Source organism: Salmo salar, chromosome ssa18, assembly GCF_905237065.1.
Source record: "Salmo salar chromosome ssa18, Ssal_v3.1, whole genome shotgun sequence".
Taxonomy (NCBI): Eukaryota; Metazoa; Chordata; class Actinopteri; order Salmoniformes; family Salmonidae; genus Salmo; species Salmo salar.
Window position 1 is genome coordinate 4,500,375 of NC_059459.1, and position 17,186 is coordinate 4,517,560.

The 17,186-nt window shown below is 40.6% G+C and overlaps 1 protein-coding gene across 2 annotated transcripts in view; it reads right to left on the minus strand.

Moving 5' to 3' along the window:
- Window positions 1-7,936: 7,936 nt before the first annotated feature.
- The window catches only part of LOC100196663 (adenosine kinase a), a 46,753-nt gene continuing 37,503 nt past the window's right edge, over window positions 7,937-17,186 (minus strand). Inside the window, exons 6-11 of one of the 2 annotated variants that reach the window (XM_014153933.2) lie at window positions 13,378-13,486; window positions 11,597-11,767; window positions 9,790-9,825; window positions 9,592-9,706; window positions 9,173-9,262; window positions 7,937-9,031 (exon numbers count right to left, since the gene is read on the minus strand). In XM_014153933.2, coding sequence (XP_014009408.1) covers window positions 8,907-9,031; window positions 9,173-9,262; window positions 9,592-9,706; window positions 9,790-9,825; window positions 11,597-11,767; window positions 13,378-13,486 — 646 coding nt within the window. In that variant the 3' untranslated portion in view covers window positions 7,937-8,906. The remainder of the gene's footprint in view (window positions 9,032-9,172; window positions 9,263-9,591; window positions 9,707-9,789; window positions 9,826-11,596; window positions 11,768-13,377; window positions 13,487-17,186) is intronic. The other variant, NM_001141692.1, reaches the window with a different exon arrangement.

Consider the following 17,186-nt stretch of genomic DNA (forward strand, 5'->3'; position numbering starts at 1 on the left):
AAAGGCCTTCTGTGGGGATGGGGGCCAGGATTAAAAACAAAAATATAGGACAAAACACACATCATGACTAGAGACACCACAGCACTACATAAAGAGAGACTGAAGATGACAACACATCATGGCAGCAACACATGACAACACAGCATGGTAGCAGCACAAAAAATGGTACAAACATTATTGGGCACAGACAACAGCACAAAGGGCAAAAAGGTAGAGACAACAATACATCATGTGAAGCAGCCACAAGTGTCAGCAAAAACAAGTTATAGATCCCTAAAAAAGTGATAGATCCAGTTGCGGTGTGTTCAGACTAATCGGTTAAGGCGGGTTTCGGAGCTCTACGTGATTTCTGTGATTTTCTAAACTCACACACACACACACAGTCAATGGGGAGTGACACAGTGTGAGGCTTACAGACACACAGAGCCTGCAATAGTTACCTGCTTTCGAACTATCAAAGAACTGACAGACCTAGAGCTCTGAAACTTTATATACATGTTCTAGAGCTTAAGTCGATAGTGTACGGTGAGTTATGTGGCTCTAGAAGGTTCACAGGCCGAGAAACAGCCTCATACATTTGCAATGACTTCAATTAATTTTGACCATCGCGAAAATGACAATATTTAGAAAAGTCCCAGAGTCACAAGACTAGGTGCATTGAACCCACCTCGGTCCATACCGATGGACCCTAACGTTTCTGTCCGATAGCTCATTCAGGGACCCCGTAGCAATGCCTGAAAAAAGTGGCTTTTAGCACTAATTAAGGTCGCTGCTCGGGCTACGAATGACCTATCGAGCTGAAACTCGGGATTCGGGGTTGCCTCAGCTAGGCCTACACATAATGTCAGAACTGGACCCGCAGCTAGAACCTGACTACGTGTTTTAAGTTTTTATTATGGTTTAAATAGAAGGCGCTGTGAATTTTGGGCCTGCCCTGAAATATGTGATAGTTGGCTTCTAAACGAGTTGGACAAAGTGGATTTGGTGTCAGTATGTATCAGTTTGGTGTCAGAAGGATATCTTATTGACTGATGGACGCTGACTTGATGAACCATCACCAAAATGACACTAAAACTGTTGGCAAATGGCATCACCGTAGTCTCTATGCCGTGCTGAGTTTAAGGAGATGACCCACTTGACCGTGCTCGCTCTGTCTGACCGTAGCGACCATGCAAATAGCAGGCCCGGAATGAAGACTGACTAGTAGTGATTTAATGATGCTTTGGACATATTGCGGCCTCTGGGTCACACAGAGACACGCCGTTTTCAATGAGCTCATTGGGGAGAGGTTGGGGTGGACAAGCCACAGAGTTATTCTAGCTACGTGCACCGGTTCATGTAGTCTGACACATCCGAGTTTCTCCCTAAGGATAACATGGGTTTACAGGTTATGCTCTAACTCTGCTTCTGTGCAGGCCATTTTAAAAATTCATTTTGCCACATGTTCAGGGTCACCTGTACCTCTACAGATATCAACATGAGAAGATTGAATTGTCCCCTTCATATCCTAAAGGGGAAATGTGAACTTTACCATCAAATCATCACAGAAAGGGAAACAAATGGCATCACCATAGTCTCTAGGCCGTGTTGAGTTCAACGAGATGCCCCACTTGACCGTAGCTTGCTCGGTCTGACCGCATTGACCGTGCAAAAAAGGAGGCCCAAAATGAAGCCTGACCTAAATTTGAGGGGCTTTTGGGTGACAGCGACAGAACCGTTGAGGCTAGAAACACAATTCAACCACAGGAACGTTCCTAAGGTCCTCCCAATCTGCACCAGCCTAACCTTAACAGTGAAAACAGACTGTTTTCATCTAACAGTTTACAATGACATCTCTCCCCATAGGAATACATTGCCTGCTCCCCTAACTTCAACCTGAAGCCTATGTGGGTTATGAATTCCATATCAAACTGTCTTCGATGACAATCCATCAGGCCACCTGTGTTGATTCTAAGCTTCCTGGAGCAACCGGAAATGGTTAAATTCACCCTAAAAGTGGTTTGATTTAAACAACCTGCAGTTAGGTAAAACCACCGCATTCAACCCTCTGTAAATCAAATCGTGAAGGAGACATTTACATTTCATTTTTCTGCAAGAATAACGTCAAATCTGTTCACTTGGACCTTGGTTTAGCTTTTCCAGTAATAGTAGCCATATTGTAAGTTCAAAGTTTGCAAAACACCCAGTTTTCATAACTCTCCATATTCTCCATATTTTTGTCCAAAAGGAAAACGCTTGCTGTCGCACAAGGTTAGCAGCATACTCCCGTAAAGCCCAGCTCTTTGGCTGTCTAGCTAGCTTTATTTGACCTCGAAGTTACAGTCAATCAAGTGAAGACCGCCCGCGTCATCGGTGCGCCATGAAGGCGTTGCTCTCTGACCAAATTTGATGTCCTATAGGATATACTACACTCCTAATGATATAGTGAAGTCTGGTTACGTTCTAGGATCTCTGAGGAATAAATACGAACGTGATTTGACTGGTTGAAACAACGTTTAGGGTTAGATTTTCAGATTCCAGATTGTCCATGCTATATGAACCTTTTTACCATATGAAAAAGGAATTATCTAACAATACGACACTTCATGTTATCTCTGGGACCCTTCGGATGAGAAATCAGAGCAAAATTTCAGAATGTAAGTACACATTTCACCTTCAGAGGTGAATTTATCAAACCTATCGCAGTGAAAAAAGTGTTTTGTTGTGAGGAGCTCTCAAACATTTTTTTGCAGTAATAGCTACTGTAAATTGGACAGTGCATTTATATTAACAAGAATTTAAGCTTTCAGCCGATATAAGACGCTTATATGTACCGACATTTATTGTTTCTCTAAAATCTGCATTCGTGACACATGGCGCTGCATGATTTACAACTGTCCTGTTGACGGGATGATTATCCCTAAGAAGTTTAACAGTTTAAAATGGCTTTTCTTTTAGCTGTGTTTTTACTCACCCCTTTTATGGCTTTTAAAATCACCACTATAAATGTTAGGGGGGAAAAAACGGAAATAAGAGCACAGTCGGTTTTATCCTTTTTAGAAAGGTTTAACTCAGATGTGTTTTTATTACTGGAGGGTGGTCTACCCTTTTTGTCCTCTTACAGCAAATGGGAGGATAAGTGGCAGCACGGGACCTCCATTTGGAGTGGTTCCAATTTTAATAAGAATGACGGTGTTGCCATTTCAATCAAGACCCCACAGGTAGTGGTGAGGGGGAGCACGGTGGTGGTTGGTGGGTGTGCTCTTTTAGCCAATTGCACTTTTATGGGGAGGGATTTTAATGTGCTAAACGTGTATGGTTTTAATGATAAACACGACCGGTGCACACTTTTATAAGACCTGCAGTCCCACATGCTAGGGAGGGATCCTCTAGTGGTGGGTGGGGATTTCAACTGTGTTTTAAGTGGAGCAGACAGGAGAGGGGCGGGAGAGGATTTTAAGGTAGATAGGTCAAGTGTTTTATTGCAAAGGTTGTGCAGGGATTTTAAACTGACTGACTGTTTTAAAACCCTGCATCCAAGAGAGGAGGGCTTCACCTGGACCAGTGGTGATGGCACCAGAGCCTCTCGCATTGACTGTTTACCCGTGACTGTCCCCCGACTGATGCTTGAATAACCCCTGCTTTCTTCTCAGATCACATAATGCTGATGTGCACCCTTTCACTAACTCCAGGTGTGACTGTGGGAAGAGGGCCCTGGAAACTGAACTGCTCCCTTTTAGAAGATGATAGAGTAGTTAGTCAGTACAGGGAGCAGTTCAGCCAGTGGCAGACGCTACAGGACGTCTTTGACACACGACCACAGTGGTGGGAAATGGTGAAGGGTAGGACGAGGACCTTCTTTAGAGAGATAAGAAAGAAGAAAAGTAAAGAAAAAGATCGATGCATGGTGGGACTGCAGAGGTATTTTAATCTAGGTCAACAGGGCTTTGATTTTAACCATGACATTGTAGTAGTAAAAAGGGAAATGGCATTTTTATCAGAGCAGAAAAGTAAGGGGGTTATTTTAAGAAGTAAGGAGGGGTTAGAAGTGTACAAGGTACTTTAAGAAAATAGTTTGCAAAGGTAGGATAATGACAGGGTTAAAAAACAAAGATGGGGTTTTAAAAACAAACAGAAGGAATAAAATAAGTAGTCAAGGATTTTTATGGGGAACAGGGGAACACCTCCTGCTTAAAACCCAAAAGGTCAGAAGGATCTTGAGGCCCCGCTTTCACGGTCTGTTTTCATACTGAAAATCAAGATCAAGCGAGCTTTTGCCCTTCTGCCCCACGGGAGGCTTCTGTCCTCCCTGAGCTCGCCTAAGGACTCCTGCGTTACCATTTGACAGGTGTACCGCCCCAGTCAAACTCCCCACCTGCCACTGTCCCCGGAACGGGTCGCACCTGGCGCAAGCCGAGGCCTCCCACTTATTCTACACCTCTCATGTCTCTTTACAGTGCCAGACTAGAGGTAAGCTCAACAGGGTCTTCTTTCCCAGCAGATTCCACCAAGCCCGTTCCCTAGGCTGTCGTTTCGCTAGATAGTAGGTAGGGAAAGTGGGAATCTCATTCATCCATTCATGCGCGTCACTAATTAGATGACAAGGCATTTGGCTACACTAAGAGACTTGTAATTATGTCCTGCCGTTAGCACCCCCGCTTCATCAATTTTCCTCACTTTGAAATTAGGAATCACAGCTATTGTCTGGGGACTTTGGTCTCCCCGAAGATGCTTTGAGTGCGATGGTGAAGATGTATGCATGCTACAGTCAGATATCCTCAAATGGAAACCCAGTTGAGTCACGCCCGGCGGTATCATCAAGTAACCTTCTGTGTTACATACTGTGCATCAGTAGCCACTAACTAACCTCTAACAGACTTTACAAGGGGCTTTTACACCCGACCAACATCACGTGCTGCGCACTACTCATAGGAGAGTAGACTACTACCAAATTCCCGTCGAGGTATCTAGCGGCACCATCAACCGGGCATAGGCTGAAGCAGCAGAAAAAGGTTCTTCCCTTTCAATCATTTGCTTGCCCAGTCAGCCCTCCTGGACAGAGCCATAGGTACCACTTTTGAACCATTTGCGTTATCGATATTCCTCATTTTGACATGAGGGTTATTTGAGTGCGAATGCAGCAGGTAGGCCCGCTCCATTGAATTTCTTCAAGTGACCGAAGCCCAGTGGGAACCTAGGCTCTTCTGTCCAATAGGTGGGTCCGCGGTGAATCAACGGTGGTGAAGGTGTCAGTAAGCAAGTATGGAACCCCGGCCCCCATGTTTCAGGGCAGACACTACTGGAAGAGAGCTCCCACCTTAACGTGTAGAGTCCCGTACTCAGGCGAACCTGATACCTGGTAGTACATAACCGCTAGACACCGGCCATCCCCATTTAATGTTCACTCTCGACGGGCAGCGTTCAATTCAAACCTTCACGGTTTAGAGCTACCCAAGCATGCGGGGGACGCATTCTTTCGTTTCGTCACAGCCTTCTGTGATCAACCGCTGTTAATCCTCATGGTAGAAAATTGGTATAATTCTGTGTCAAGTGACGTGCAGAGTGACGACATAGAATTTTCATTTGGCCATTTCCTGGAGAAGACTTTATTAACGTTTATTTATTCAACATATTATGTGAACATTTTCAACAAATTACTTTCATATGAATGTAAAATTCGATCATTGGGGCATGAAACGAGTGTTTACGTTTAACATTGACCCACTAGCTAAGCTAGTTAATGTTGGACACTAACGTTACCGAAATAGCTAGCAGGTGATCTCGTCAGTTTAGACGAACAATCAAAGTTAGACTAACTAGTTAATTCAGGAATGTGCGAATTATGAATTACAGCTCAGTTTAAATATACTGAATTGGTGATCTGTATAACTAGCCAGCTAATGAGAAATGTTCCAAATCATTTTGTTCAATCTGTGATTTGTTTACAGGGCAAAGGAATACTCTTTCCCATTCCCCGTCAGATGGCGATGTTGAATCGTTTGTCTTCACCGTCCAAATGCATTGTATGCAGCTGGCAATAAACTCGTATCCCCCGTGGAAAGGTTTGTATCTAAAACATTCTCCATTCATGCTGCAAAGGTGTCGATTTCCTCTTTAACTGGATATAATGGCGAGAAATCGGGAAAAATAACGGGCAAGATATGTGTACTTTCTTTATGAAACACCATTTTCCACCACCATGCAAAAGTGGTTAATGCCTAGGAATGCTAGTCCCGGATGATGCGTATAGGTTGCAGCAGTATATAGTACCAAACGACGTTCCTTACAGCAGTCTTTTGTTTACACCTGGCTGTCAGGGTGAACCGGTCAGAATTTACAGCACTTTTTGTACATAGACTACCCATTTTAGGGGACCAAAAGTATTGGGAGAAATTCACTTATGTGTATTAAAGTAGTAAAAGGTTAAGTATTTGGTCACATATTCATAGCACGCAATGACTACATCAAGCTTGTGTTTCTACACATTTGTTGAAATCGTTTGCTGTTTATTTTGTTTGTGTTTCAGATCATTTTGTGCCCAATAGAAATTGAATGGTAAATAATGTATTGTGTCACTTTTATTGTAAATGTTTCTAAACAATTCACCAAAATGTGGACGTTTACCATGATTACGGATAATCGAGAATGAATCGTGGATAATGAGTGAGAAAGCTACAAATGCACAAATATACCAAGACATGCTAACCTCTCACCATTACAATAACAGGGGAGGTTAGCATTTATGCGTCTATTGATCATTATTCAACATTGTCTATAATCATGGTAGCATCCACATTCATGTAGAAGTGTTTAGAAACGTTCTATTCTTATTTAAAAATACTTGTATTTTTACTACTCTAATACACGTACGTGAATTTTCACAATACTTGATCTATTATGCGTGGGAATGCTTTGGAATAGATTTCCCAAATTAAAATGACTTGGAGCTGATTGGCTGGTGTCCAGAAAACTTCGGGGAGCAAATAAAATCACCAGTTGAGGAACCCTGGAGTAGAGAGAGATGGAATCAGTAGGCACTGTAACCAAGAGAGGTGGTTGTTTAACGGGAAGTGGTAGTGATTTATGCCCATCAATTCTGTAAATCAGACAAGATCTTGGTGCACTGTTTGATGGGTCAGTGACGCTGGTCCTGGGGTATATGATGATCGAGTGAGGGCACTGGTCGACGCTATTGCGCATGTATGACAGCGACGCTACGTCCTGCCCAATCGAGGCTTCCTGAAACAACTGAGAGACCTGGATATACAACTACAGGAGGACATACTAAGACACTGACACACACACACATTCATCAGTAGAGAAGCAAACAGGAGATAGACTATAACAACATGAATGGAAGAAACTATAATACAATATACACTGCTTGTATGTTCAACTCCATTGTACTTTGTTAAATGTGTATATTGCCATAATGTTAAGTTATTACGCAGTAAATACACTATTACAAATCAACCATATTGTCATTTCATTCATATTTTCTTGATGTTAACAGTGACTGGTGAAAGCAATATGGTGATGGCCATTATCAATAACAATGTGTTCTCAATTCACCTGGGGAAATTAAGACAAAAATACATTTGTTAATTAAATATCCTTTGTATTTTTAGGTAATTTGGGTTAGCAGCTCATATTGAGGATACATAGGATCCTTTTCTGAATCATAACAGTAATTTTATAAAAAAATGTATCGCTAGCCAGTGTCAATGGACAATGAGTGAAGTATTCTGTAGAAGCAGCAAGTCACAATACCACACACAGACTCAATGATATCAACAACCATAGACACAAGGAGAGGTTCTTACTTCTGCCCTAAGCCTCACAGCCCCTGCAGACCAAGTTCCCCTTTTACAAACTAAACATTTGCACAAAGGTTCCTAGAGTGTTATGAGACATATACACAGGCTGTTTATAAAATTATAAAAAGCCTAATATGATATTTTGTTTTAGACCAACTGAAATGTGTTTATTAGCCAAGTTACACCAGCATCACTTTAAAATGTATTATTTAAATATGAATAATTTGTAAAACAGCCATAAAAATCACTAATTACTCAAAAGGCTTTGACATGTTTACAAAGTACACAGAGGCCTTTACACATTTACAAAGTGTACAGAGAACTTTACACTTTTACTGTGCGCTTTAAGGTTAAGGAATCTGTTTGGTTTTACAGCAACACTTCTCCGCTTCAATAAGCCTCCAGTCATAATAAAACAGCAATCAATGAAAACAATTATGAAATCTAAATCACAATGACACTGCCTATCTAATTTCTATGTGTGGTGTTCTTAATATCTCTGATAGAGCTGCTTTACTAGATATTATTGTCAACCTTCTCAACAGAAACTTCCTCCATCAAATTACAGTATTCCACCCATCCGTAACTAATTCATTAACCATGTTCCTAACCTGTTACCTAATCCTAACTCACTAACTTGGCTTTAGCTCAGTCTCCAAGGAGAAGACTGGACAGCAGTCGGTTTCCAGCAGCATCCTGCTGTGTGTGTAAACATGACAGTTTATTGAGAGGCTGATAGTTAACTGTGAATCGGCAGTATTAAGTTAGTACCTTCAGTCTAACTGTGTTTACAGAGGGCAGTAGACTTCAGCAGAGTCATTAGGGAGGGCAGTTGAACATCAGTATAAACAGATACAGGCAGTGTGGCCCGAGAGCATCCCCTAGCGTAGGATAAGAAGAATAGGCACAGAAGTCTGGTTGCAGAAAGACAAGGGAAGAAGGGCTGAAAGCAATGACAGATATATGGATGGATTGGATGAAAGCATGGATGGATGGTTGAAAGAAGAAAAAGGACAGGGGGGGACCTGGTTTCGTTAAGTTGGAAGGTAAGGGTCAGAGGTAAGGGTGGATGGGTAGGTGTAAGCGGTCAGCAATTAAGGTTACAGGTCATCAGTGGAAGTCTGGTTTTTCGGGGAAGGTGCATCCTGCTCGTCTGATGATGACGTTGGCAGCGTAATGTCCTGCTTTCACACACTGTTCCAACTCCTTGTCCTGGACCAACTCTGACAGGAATCCTGCATGACACACACACACACTGATTCAACTTTCTCAAGGACCAACTCCAAGAACCAGACAAATATCCCTACAGAAAGCCACCCAAAACGTTCATGCACATAGATAAACACACAAATAAAGACACACTCAGGGACACGTACCTCCTACAAAGGCATCTCCGGCTCCATTTGTGTCCACAATGTCCTTCTGGTCAATCTTCAGCACTGGGAACGTCTCCACCTTGTCACCTCCTTCACACACACACACACACACACACACACACACACACACACACACACACACACGGTATACGGGTTGAAAATGGCAAATTTGGGCACTAATAAGCACCTAAATTGGAATGTAGTGACTGTATAGTATCATGCTATACATGTCAGAACTCTGGCTCTGCGCTTCACAGCGCTGTACAGATATAGGGTCATAATTTGAGCCATTTGCAACAGGAACTATACATATAGGCCAATTCCAACGAGTTGCTGAAGGCAGGCTAGTTTCTGCACTCAAATCACTGTGCGAGTGTCAGTGCGTGTGCCTGTCAACGTGTGTGTATGTGTGTAGTTACCTTTGGTCATGATGGTTCCGTCCTTCCCCTGAGTAAAAACAACGATTCTCGGTCTCTTCTTGTTGACTTTGGGTAGAGCCTCGGCCTTCTTGGCAATCTCCTCGATGTCCTCAGTCTACAAACACACCATAGTCACAAACAAGCTATACTAATATACAAGAGTGTGTGTGTTTGTGTTTCAAATCGCAGTCCACTCACCTGAAAGCCTTGCTCTTTTGAAAACGTGGCCGCCTCCTGAAAAACAGAAATATCCCATGAGTTTCCATTTACACGGAGTGTACAAAACATTAGGAACACCTGCTCTTTAAATGATACAACTTTCACCTGGTCAGTCTATGATCCCTTACTGATGTCCCCTGTTAAATCCCACGTCATATCAGTGTAGCTAAAGGGGAGGAGACAGGTTAAAACTTCTTAAGGCTAGGGGGCACTATTTTCACGTCCGGATGAAAAGTGTGCCCAAAGTAAACTGCCTGATACTCAGGCCCAGAAGCTAGGATATGCATATAATCGGTATATTTGGATAGAAAACACTTTAAAGTTTCTAAAACTGTTTGAATAATGTCTGTGAGTATAACAGAACTGATTTGGCAGGCGAAACCCCGAGCACAATCCATCCAGGGAATTTTTTGTTGTTGAGGTTAATCTGTTTTCTATTGGTTTTCTATGGTAAGCCCGTTTTAATAGAAATATGCTTGCAGTTCCTATAGCTTCCACTAGATGTCAACCGTCTTTAGAAATTGGTTGATGTTTTTCTTTAGGGAAATTAAGAAGTACGGCTGTTCAGAACAAGGGTCCAGCCTAGTGCTCTCTAATGTTTTGATGGGCGCGACCTGGAACGCGCCTTCTTTGTTTTTCGTCCGGTATTGAACACAGTTTATCCCGTCTTAAATTTGATCGATTATTTACGTTTTAAAATACCTAAAGTTGGATTAGGAAAGTTGTTTGAAATGTTTGGACAAAGATTACAGGTAATTTATTAGATATTTTGTAGTCATGCTGGGCGAGTTGGAACCGGTGTTTTTCTGAATCAAACGCGCCAAATAAATGGACATTTTGGGGATATAATGACAGAATTTATTGAACAAAAGGACCATTTGTGATGTTTAATGGACATATTGGAGTGCCAACAGAAGATGATCTTCAAAGGTAAGGCATGAATTATATCGTTATTTCTGACTTTTGTGTCGCGCCTGGCGGGTTGAAATCTGATTTTCATGTCTTGGTATGCTGGGTGCTGTCCTCAGATAATAGCATGGTTTGCTTTCACCGTAAAGCCTTTTTGAAATTTGACACTGTGGCTGGATTAACAAGAAGTTCATCTTTAAACCGATGTATAACACTTCTATGATTTATGAATTATTATTATGAGTATTTCTGTTTCTGAATTTGGCTCGCTGCTATTTCACTGGGTGTTGTCAAATCAATCCCGTCCACTAAGAAGTTAAAGAAGGAATTTTAAGCCTTGAGACATGGATTGTTTATGTGAGCCATTCAGAGGGTGAATGGGCAAGACAAAAGATTTGAAGTGCCTTCGAATGGAGTATGGTGTCATGGTGTCAACTGCAACGCTCCTGGGTTTTTCAAGCTCAACAGTTGCCCGTGTGTACCAAGAATGGTCCACCACTCAAAGGACATCAAGCCAACTTCACACATCTGTGGGAAGCATCGGAGACAACATGGGCCAGCATCCCTGTGGAACGCTTTCGACACCTTGTAGAGTCCATGCCCTGACAAATTGAGTCTGAGGGCAAAAATACGGTGTTCCTAATGTTTTGTTCATTCAGTGTATTTCTCCATGTCATCTTATCTCGTCTGCCTGTCGGTCTCTCTCTCCATCATCCTCATCTGTCTACTTGTGTCTGTCGCCCTTTCTCTGCCTATTTGCCCACTGGTCTCTTTCTTTCCGTCACTCTCTCCCTGTCACACTTTCTGTCAGTCTGTCTGTCTCTCTCTCTAGAAGTACCTAGACACTGGATAAATGAATGAATGAGGGTGTGTGTACCGTCTCGTTGCCGAACAGCACGTCCACATAGGGCATGACCTCCATGAGGGCGTCTTTGAAGAACTGGGAGATGAAGGGAGCGGAGAGGTTCAGAGTAAACAGCTTGTTGTTCTCAGAAGCGTGTTTGGCCACTTTCAGTATGGACTCCAGAGACACTGTCAGGAAGAAACCCTATAGAGGAAATAATAAAGCCTGTTTATCACTGCTACAGAGCCTGTTGTAATGCTACACAGAGCCTGTAATTATGCTACACAGCATGTTATAATCAATGCTCCACAGCAGGTTATAATAAATGCTCCACAGTATGTTTTAATCAATGCTACACAGCATGTTTTAATCAATGTTACACAGTCTGTTATAACCAATGCTACACAGTATGTTATTATTCCATGCTACTAAGCCTGTTATAACCAATGCTACACAGTATGTTATAATGAATGCTACACAGCCTGTTATTATGCCATGATACTAAGCCTGTTATAATCAATTATACACAGCCTGTTATAATGAATGCTACACAGCCTGTTATAATCAATGCTACACAGTATGTTATTATTCCATGCTACTAAGCCTGTTATAATCAATGCTACACAGTATGTTATAATCAATGCTGCTAAACCTGTTATAATCCATGCTACACAGTATGTTATAACCAATACTACACAGCCTGTTATAACCAATGCTACACAGTATGTTATTATTCCATGCTACTAAGCCTGTTATAACCAATGCTACACAGTATGTTATTATTCCATGCTACTAAGCCTGTTATAACCAATGCTACACAGTATGTCATAATCAATGCTACTAAGCCTGTTATAATCAATGCTACACAGTATGTTATTATTCCATGCTACTAAGCCTGTTATAACCAATGCTACACAGTATGTCATAATCAATACTACACAGCCTGTTATAACCAATGCTACACAGTATGTTATTATTCCATGCTACTAAGCCTGTTATAACCAATGCTACACAGTATGTTATTATTCCATGCTACTAAGCCTGTTATAACCAATGCTACACAGTATGTTATTATTCCATGCTACTAAGCCTGTTATAATCAATTCTACACAGTATGTTAAAATCAATGCTACACAGCCTCTTATAATCAGTGCTACACAGTATGTTATTATTCCATGCTACTAAGCCTGATATAATCAATTATTCACAGCCTGTTATAATCAATGCTACACAGTATGTTATAATCAATGCCACTAAGCCCGTTATAATCAATGCTACACAGCATGTTATAATCAATGCTACACAGCATGTTATAATCAATGCTACACAGTATGTTATTATTCCATGCTACTAAGCCTGTTATAACCAATGCTACACAGTATGTCATAATCAATGCTACTAAGCCTGTTATAATCAATGCTACACAGCATGTTATAATGAATGCTACACAGTATGTTATAATGAATGCTACACAGTATGTTATTATTCCATGCTACTAAGCCTGTTATAACCAATGCTACACAGTATGTCAATCAATGCTACTAAGCCTGTTATAATGAATGCTACACAGTATGTCAATCAATGCTACTAAGCCTGTTATAATCAATGCTACACAGTATGTTATTATTCCATGCAACTAAGCCTGTTATAACCAATTCTACACAGTATGTTAAAATCAATGCTACACAGCCTCTTATAATCCATGCTACACAGTATGTTATAATCAATGCCACTAAGCCCGTTATAATCAATGCTACACAACCTGTTATCAGCAATGCTACTCAGTGTGTGTGTATGTGGTCTTTGTTACTCACAGCGATATAGTAAACTTTGGCTTTTTCCACCAGTTTCCAGTTCTCCTTCAAGTCCAGATGTTTGTCCTTCTTATAACAGTTAGCTGCTGCTAGGTTAGCTACCAGAGACCTGAGAAAGGGAGGGGGAAGGAAGAGAAGAACGAGTGGAGTTGATGAGAGGGACACAGTGGAGTTACAGTGGTTAGAAAAAGTATGTGAACCCTTTGGAATTACCTGGATTTCTGCACAAATTGGTCATGAGCATGTTATAATCAATGCTCCACAGTATGTTATAATCAATGCTACACAGCCTGTTATAATCAATGCTACACAGCCTGTTATAATCAATGCTACACAGTATGTTATAATCAATAATACACAGCATGTTATAATCCTTGCTGCACAGCATGTTATAATCAATGCCACTAAACCTGTTAAAATGCTACACAGCCTGTTACAACAAATGCTACACAGTATGTTATTATCAATACTAAGCCTGTTATAATCAATGCTACACAGCATGTTATAATCAATGCTACACAGCATGTTATAATGAATGCTACATAGCCTGTTATAATCATTGCTACACAGCCTGTTATAATCAATGCTACACAGCATGTTATAATCTATGCTACACAGCCTGTTATATTCCATGCTACTAAGCCTGTTATCTATGCTACACAGTATGCTATAATCAATGCAACTAAGCCTGTTATAATCAATGCTACACAGTATGTTATAATCAATGCTACTAAGCCTGTTATAATCAATGCTACACAGTATGTTATTATTCCATGCTACTAAGCCTGTTATAATCAATGCCACAGAGCCTGTTAGAATCCATGCTACACAGCCTGTTATAATCAATGCTACACAGCCTGTTATAATCAATGCTACACAGTATGTTATAATCAATAATACACAGCATGTTATAATCCTTGCTACACAGCATGTTATAATCAATGCCACTAAACCTGTTAAAATGCTACACAGCCTGTTACAACAAATGCTACACAGTATGTTATTATCAATGCTACTAAGCCTGTTATAATCAATGCTACACAGCATGTTATAATCAATGCTACACAGCATGTTATAATGAATGCTACATAGCCTGTTATAATCATTGCTACACAGCCTGTTATAATCAATGCTACACAGCATGTTATAATCTATGCTACACAGCCTGTTATAATCAATGCTACTAAGCCTGTTATCTATGCTACACAGTATGTTATAATCAATGCTACTAAGCCTGTTATAATCAATGCTACACAGTATGTTATTATTCCATGCTACTAAGCCTGTTATAATCAATGCCACAGAGCCTGTTAGAATCCATGCTACACAGCCTGTTATAATGAATCCTACACAGCCTGTTATAACCAATGCTACACAGTATGTTATAATCAATGCTACTAAGCCTGTTATAATCAATGCTACACAGCATGTTATAATCAATGCTACTAAACCTGTTATATTCCATGCTACACAGTATGTAATAACCAATACTACACAGCCTGTTATAACCAATGCTACACAGTATGTTATTATTCCATGCTACTAAGCCTGTTATTATGCCATGATACTAAGCCTGTTATAATCAATTCTACACAGCCTGTTATAATCCATGCTACACAGTATGTTTTAATCAATGCTACTAAACCTGTTATATTCCATGCTACACAGTATGTAATAACCAATACTACACAGCCTGTTATAACCAATGCTACACAGTATGTTATTATTCCATGCTACTAAGCCTGTTATAACCAATGCTACACAGTATGTCATAATCAATGCTACTAAGCCTGTAATAATCAATGCTACACAGTATGTCATAATGAATGCTACACAGCATGTTATAATGAATGCTACACAGCATGTTATAATCAATGCTACACAGCATGTTATAATCAATGCTACACAGCCTGTTATAATCAATGCTACACAGCATGTTATAATCAATGCTACTAAACCTGTTATATTCCATGCTACACAGTATGTAATAACCAATACTACACAGCCTGTTATAACCAATGCTACACAGTATGTTATTATTCCATGCTACTAACCTGTTATTATGCCATGATACTAAGCCTGTTATAATCAATTCTACACAGCCTGTTATAATCCATGCTACACAGTATGTTTTAATCAATGCTACTAAACCTGTTATATTCCATGCTACACAGTATGTAATAACCAATACTACACAGCCTGTTATAACCAATGCTACACAGTATGTTATTATTCCATGCTACTAAGCCTGTTATAACCAATGCTACACAGTATGTCATAATCAATGCTACTAAGCCTGTAATAATCAATGCTACACAGTATGTCATAATGAATGCTACACAGCATGTTATAATGAATGCTACACAGCATGTTATAATCAATGCTACTAAGCCTGTTATAATCAATGCTACACAGCCTGTTATAATCAATGCTACTAAGCCTGTTATAATCTATGCTACACAGTATGTTATAATCAATGCTACTAAGCCTGTTATAATCAATGCTACACAGTATGTTATTATTCCATGCTACTAAGCCTGTTATAACCAATGCTACACAGTATGTTATAATCAATGCTACTAAACCTGTTATAAATTTGATATGATCTTCATCTAAGTCACAACAATACACAAACACAGTCTGATTAAACTAATAACACACAAACAATTATACGTTTTCATGTCTTTATTGAATACACCATGTAAACATTCATAGTGTAGGGTGGGAAAAGTATGTGAACCCTTGGATTTAATAACTGGTTGACCCTCCTTTGAAAGCAATAACCTCAACCAAACATATTCCGTAGTTGCGGATCAGACCTGCACAACGGTCAGGAGGCATTTTGGACCACTCATCTTTACAAAACTGTTTCTGTTCAGCAATATTCTTGGGATGTCTGGTGTGAACCGCTCTCGAGGTCATGCCACAGCATCTCAATCGGGTTGAGATCAAGACTCTGACTGGGCCACTCCAGAAGGAGTATTTTCTTCTGTTGAAGCCATTCCGTTGTTGATTTACTTCTGTGTTTTGGGTCGTTGTCCTGTTGCATCACCCAACTTCTGTTGAGCTTCAATTGGTGAACTGATAGCCTTACATTCTCCTGAAAAATGTCTTGATAAACTTGGGAATTTATCTTTCCGTTGATGATAGCAAGCTGTCCAGGCTCTGAAGCAGCAAAGCATCGCCAAACCATGATGCTTCCTCCACCATACTTTACAGTTGGGATGAGGTTTTGATGTTGGTGTGCTGTGCCTTTTTTTCTCCACACATAGTGTTGTGTGTTCCTTCCAAACAACTGAACTTTAGTTTAATCTGTCCACAGAATATTTTGCCAGAAGCGCTGTAGAACATCCAGGTGCTCTTTTGCGAACTTCAGACAGGAGTGGCTTCTTCCGTGGTGTCCTCCCATGAACACCATTCTTGTTTAGTGTTTAACATATCGTAGACTCGTCAACAGAGATGCTAGCATGTTCAGAGATTTCTGTAAGTCTTAGCTGACACCCTAGGATTCTTCTTAACCTCATTGAGCATTCTGCACTGTGCTCTTGCAGTCATTTTTTGCAGGACGGCCACTCCTAGGGAGAGGAGCAACAGTGCTGAACTTTCTCCATTTATAGACAATTTGTCTTACTGTGTACTGATGAACATCAAGGCTTTTAGAGATACTTTTGTAACCCTTTCCAGCTTTATGCAAGTCAACAATTCTTAATCTTAGGTCTTCAGAGATCTTTGTTCGAGGCATGGTTCACATCAGGCAATGCTTCTTGTGAATAGCAAACTCAAATGTTGTGTTTTTTTATAGGGCAGGG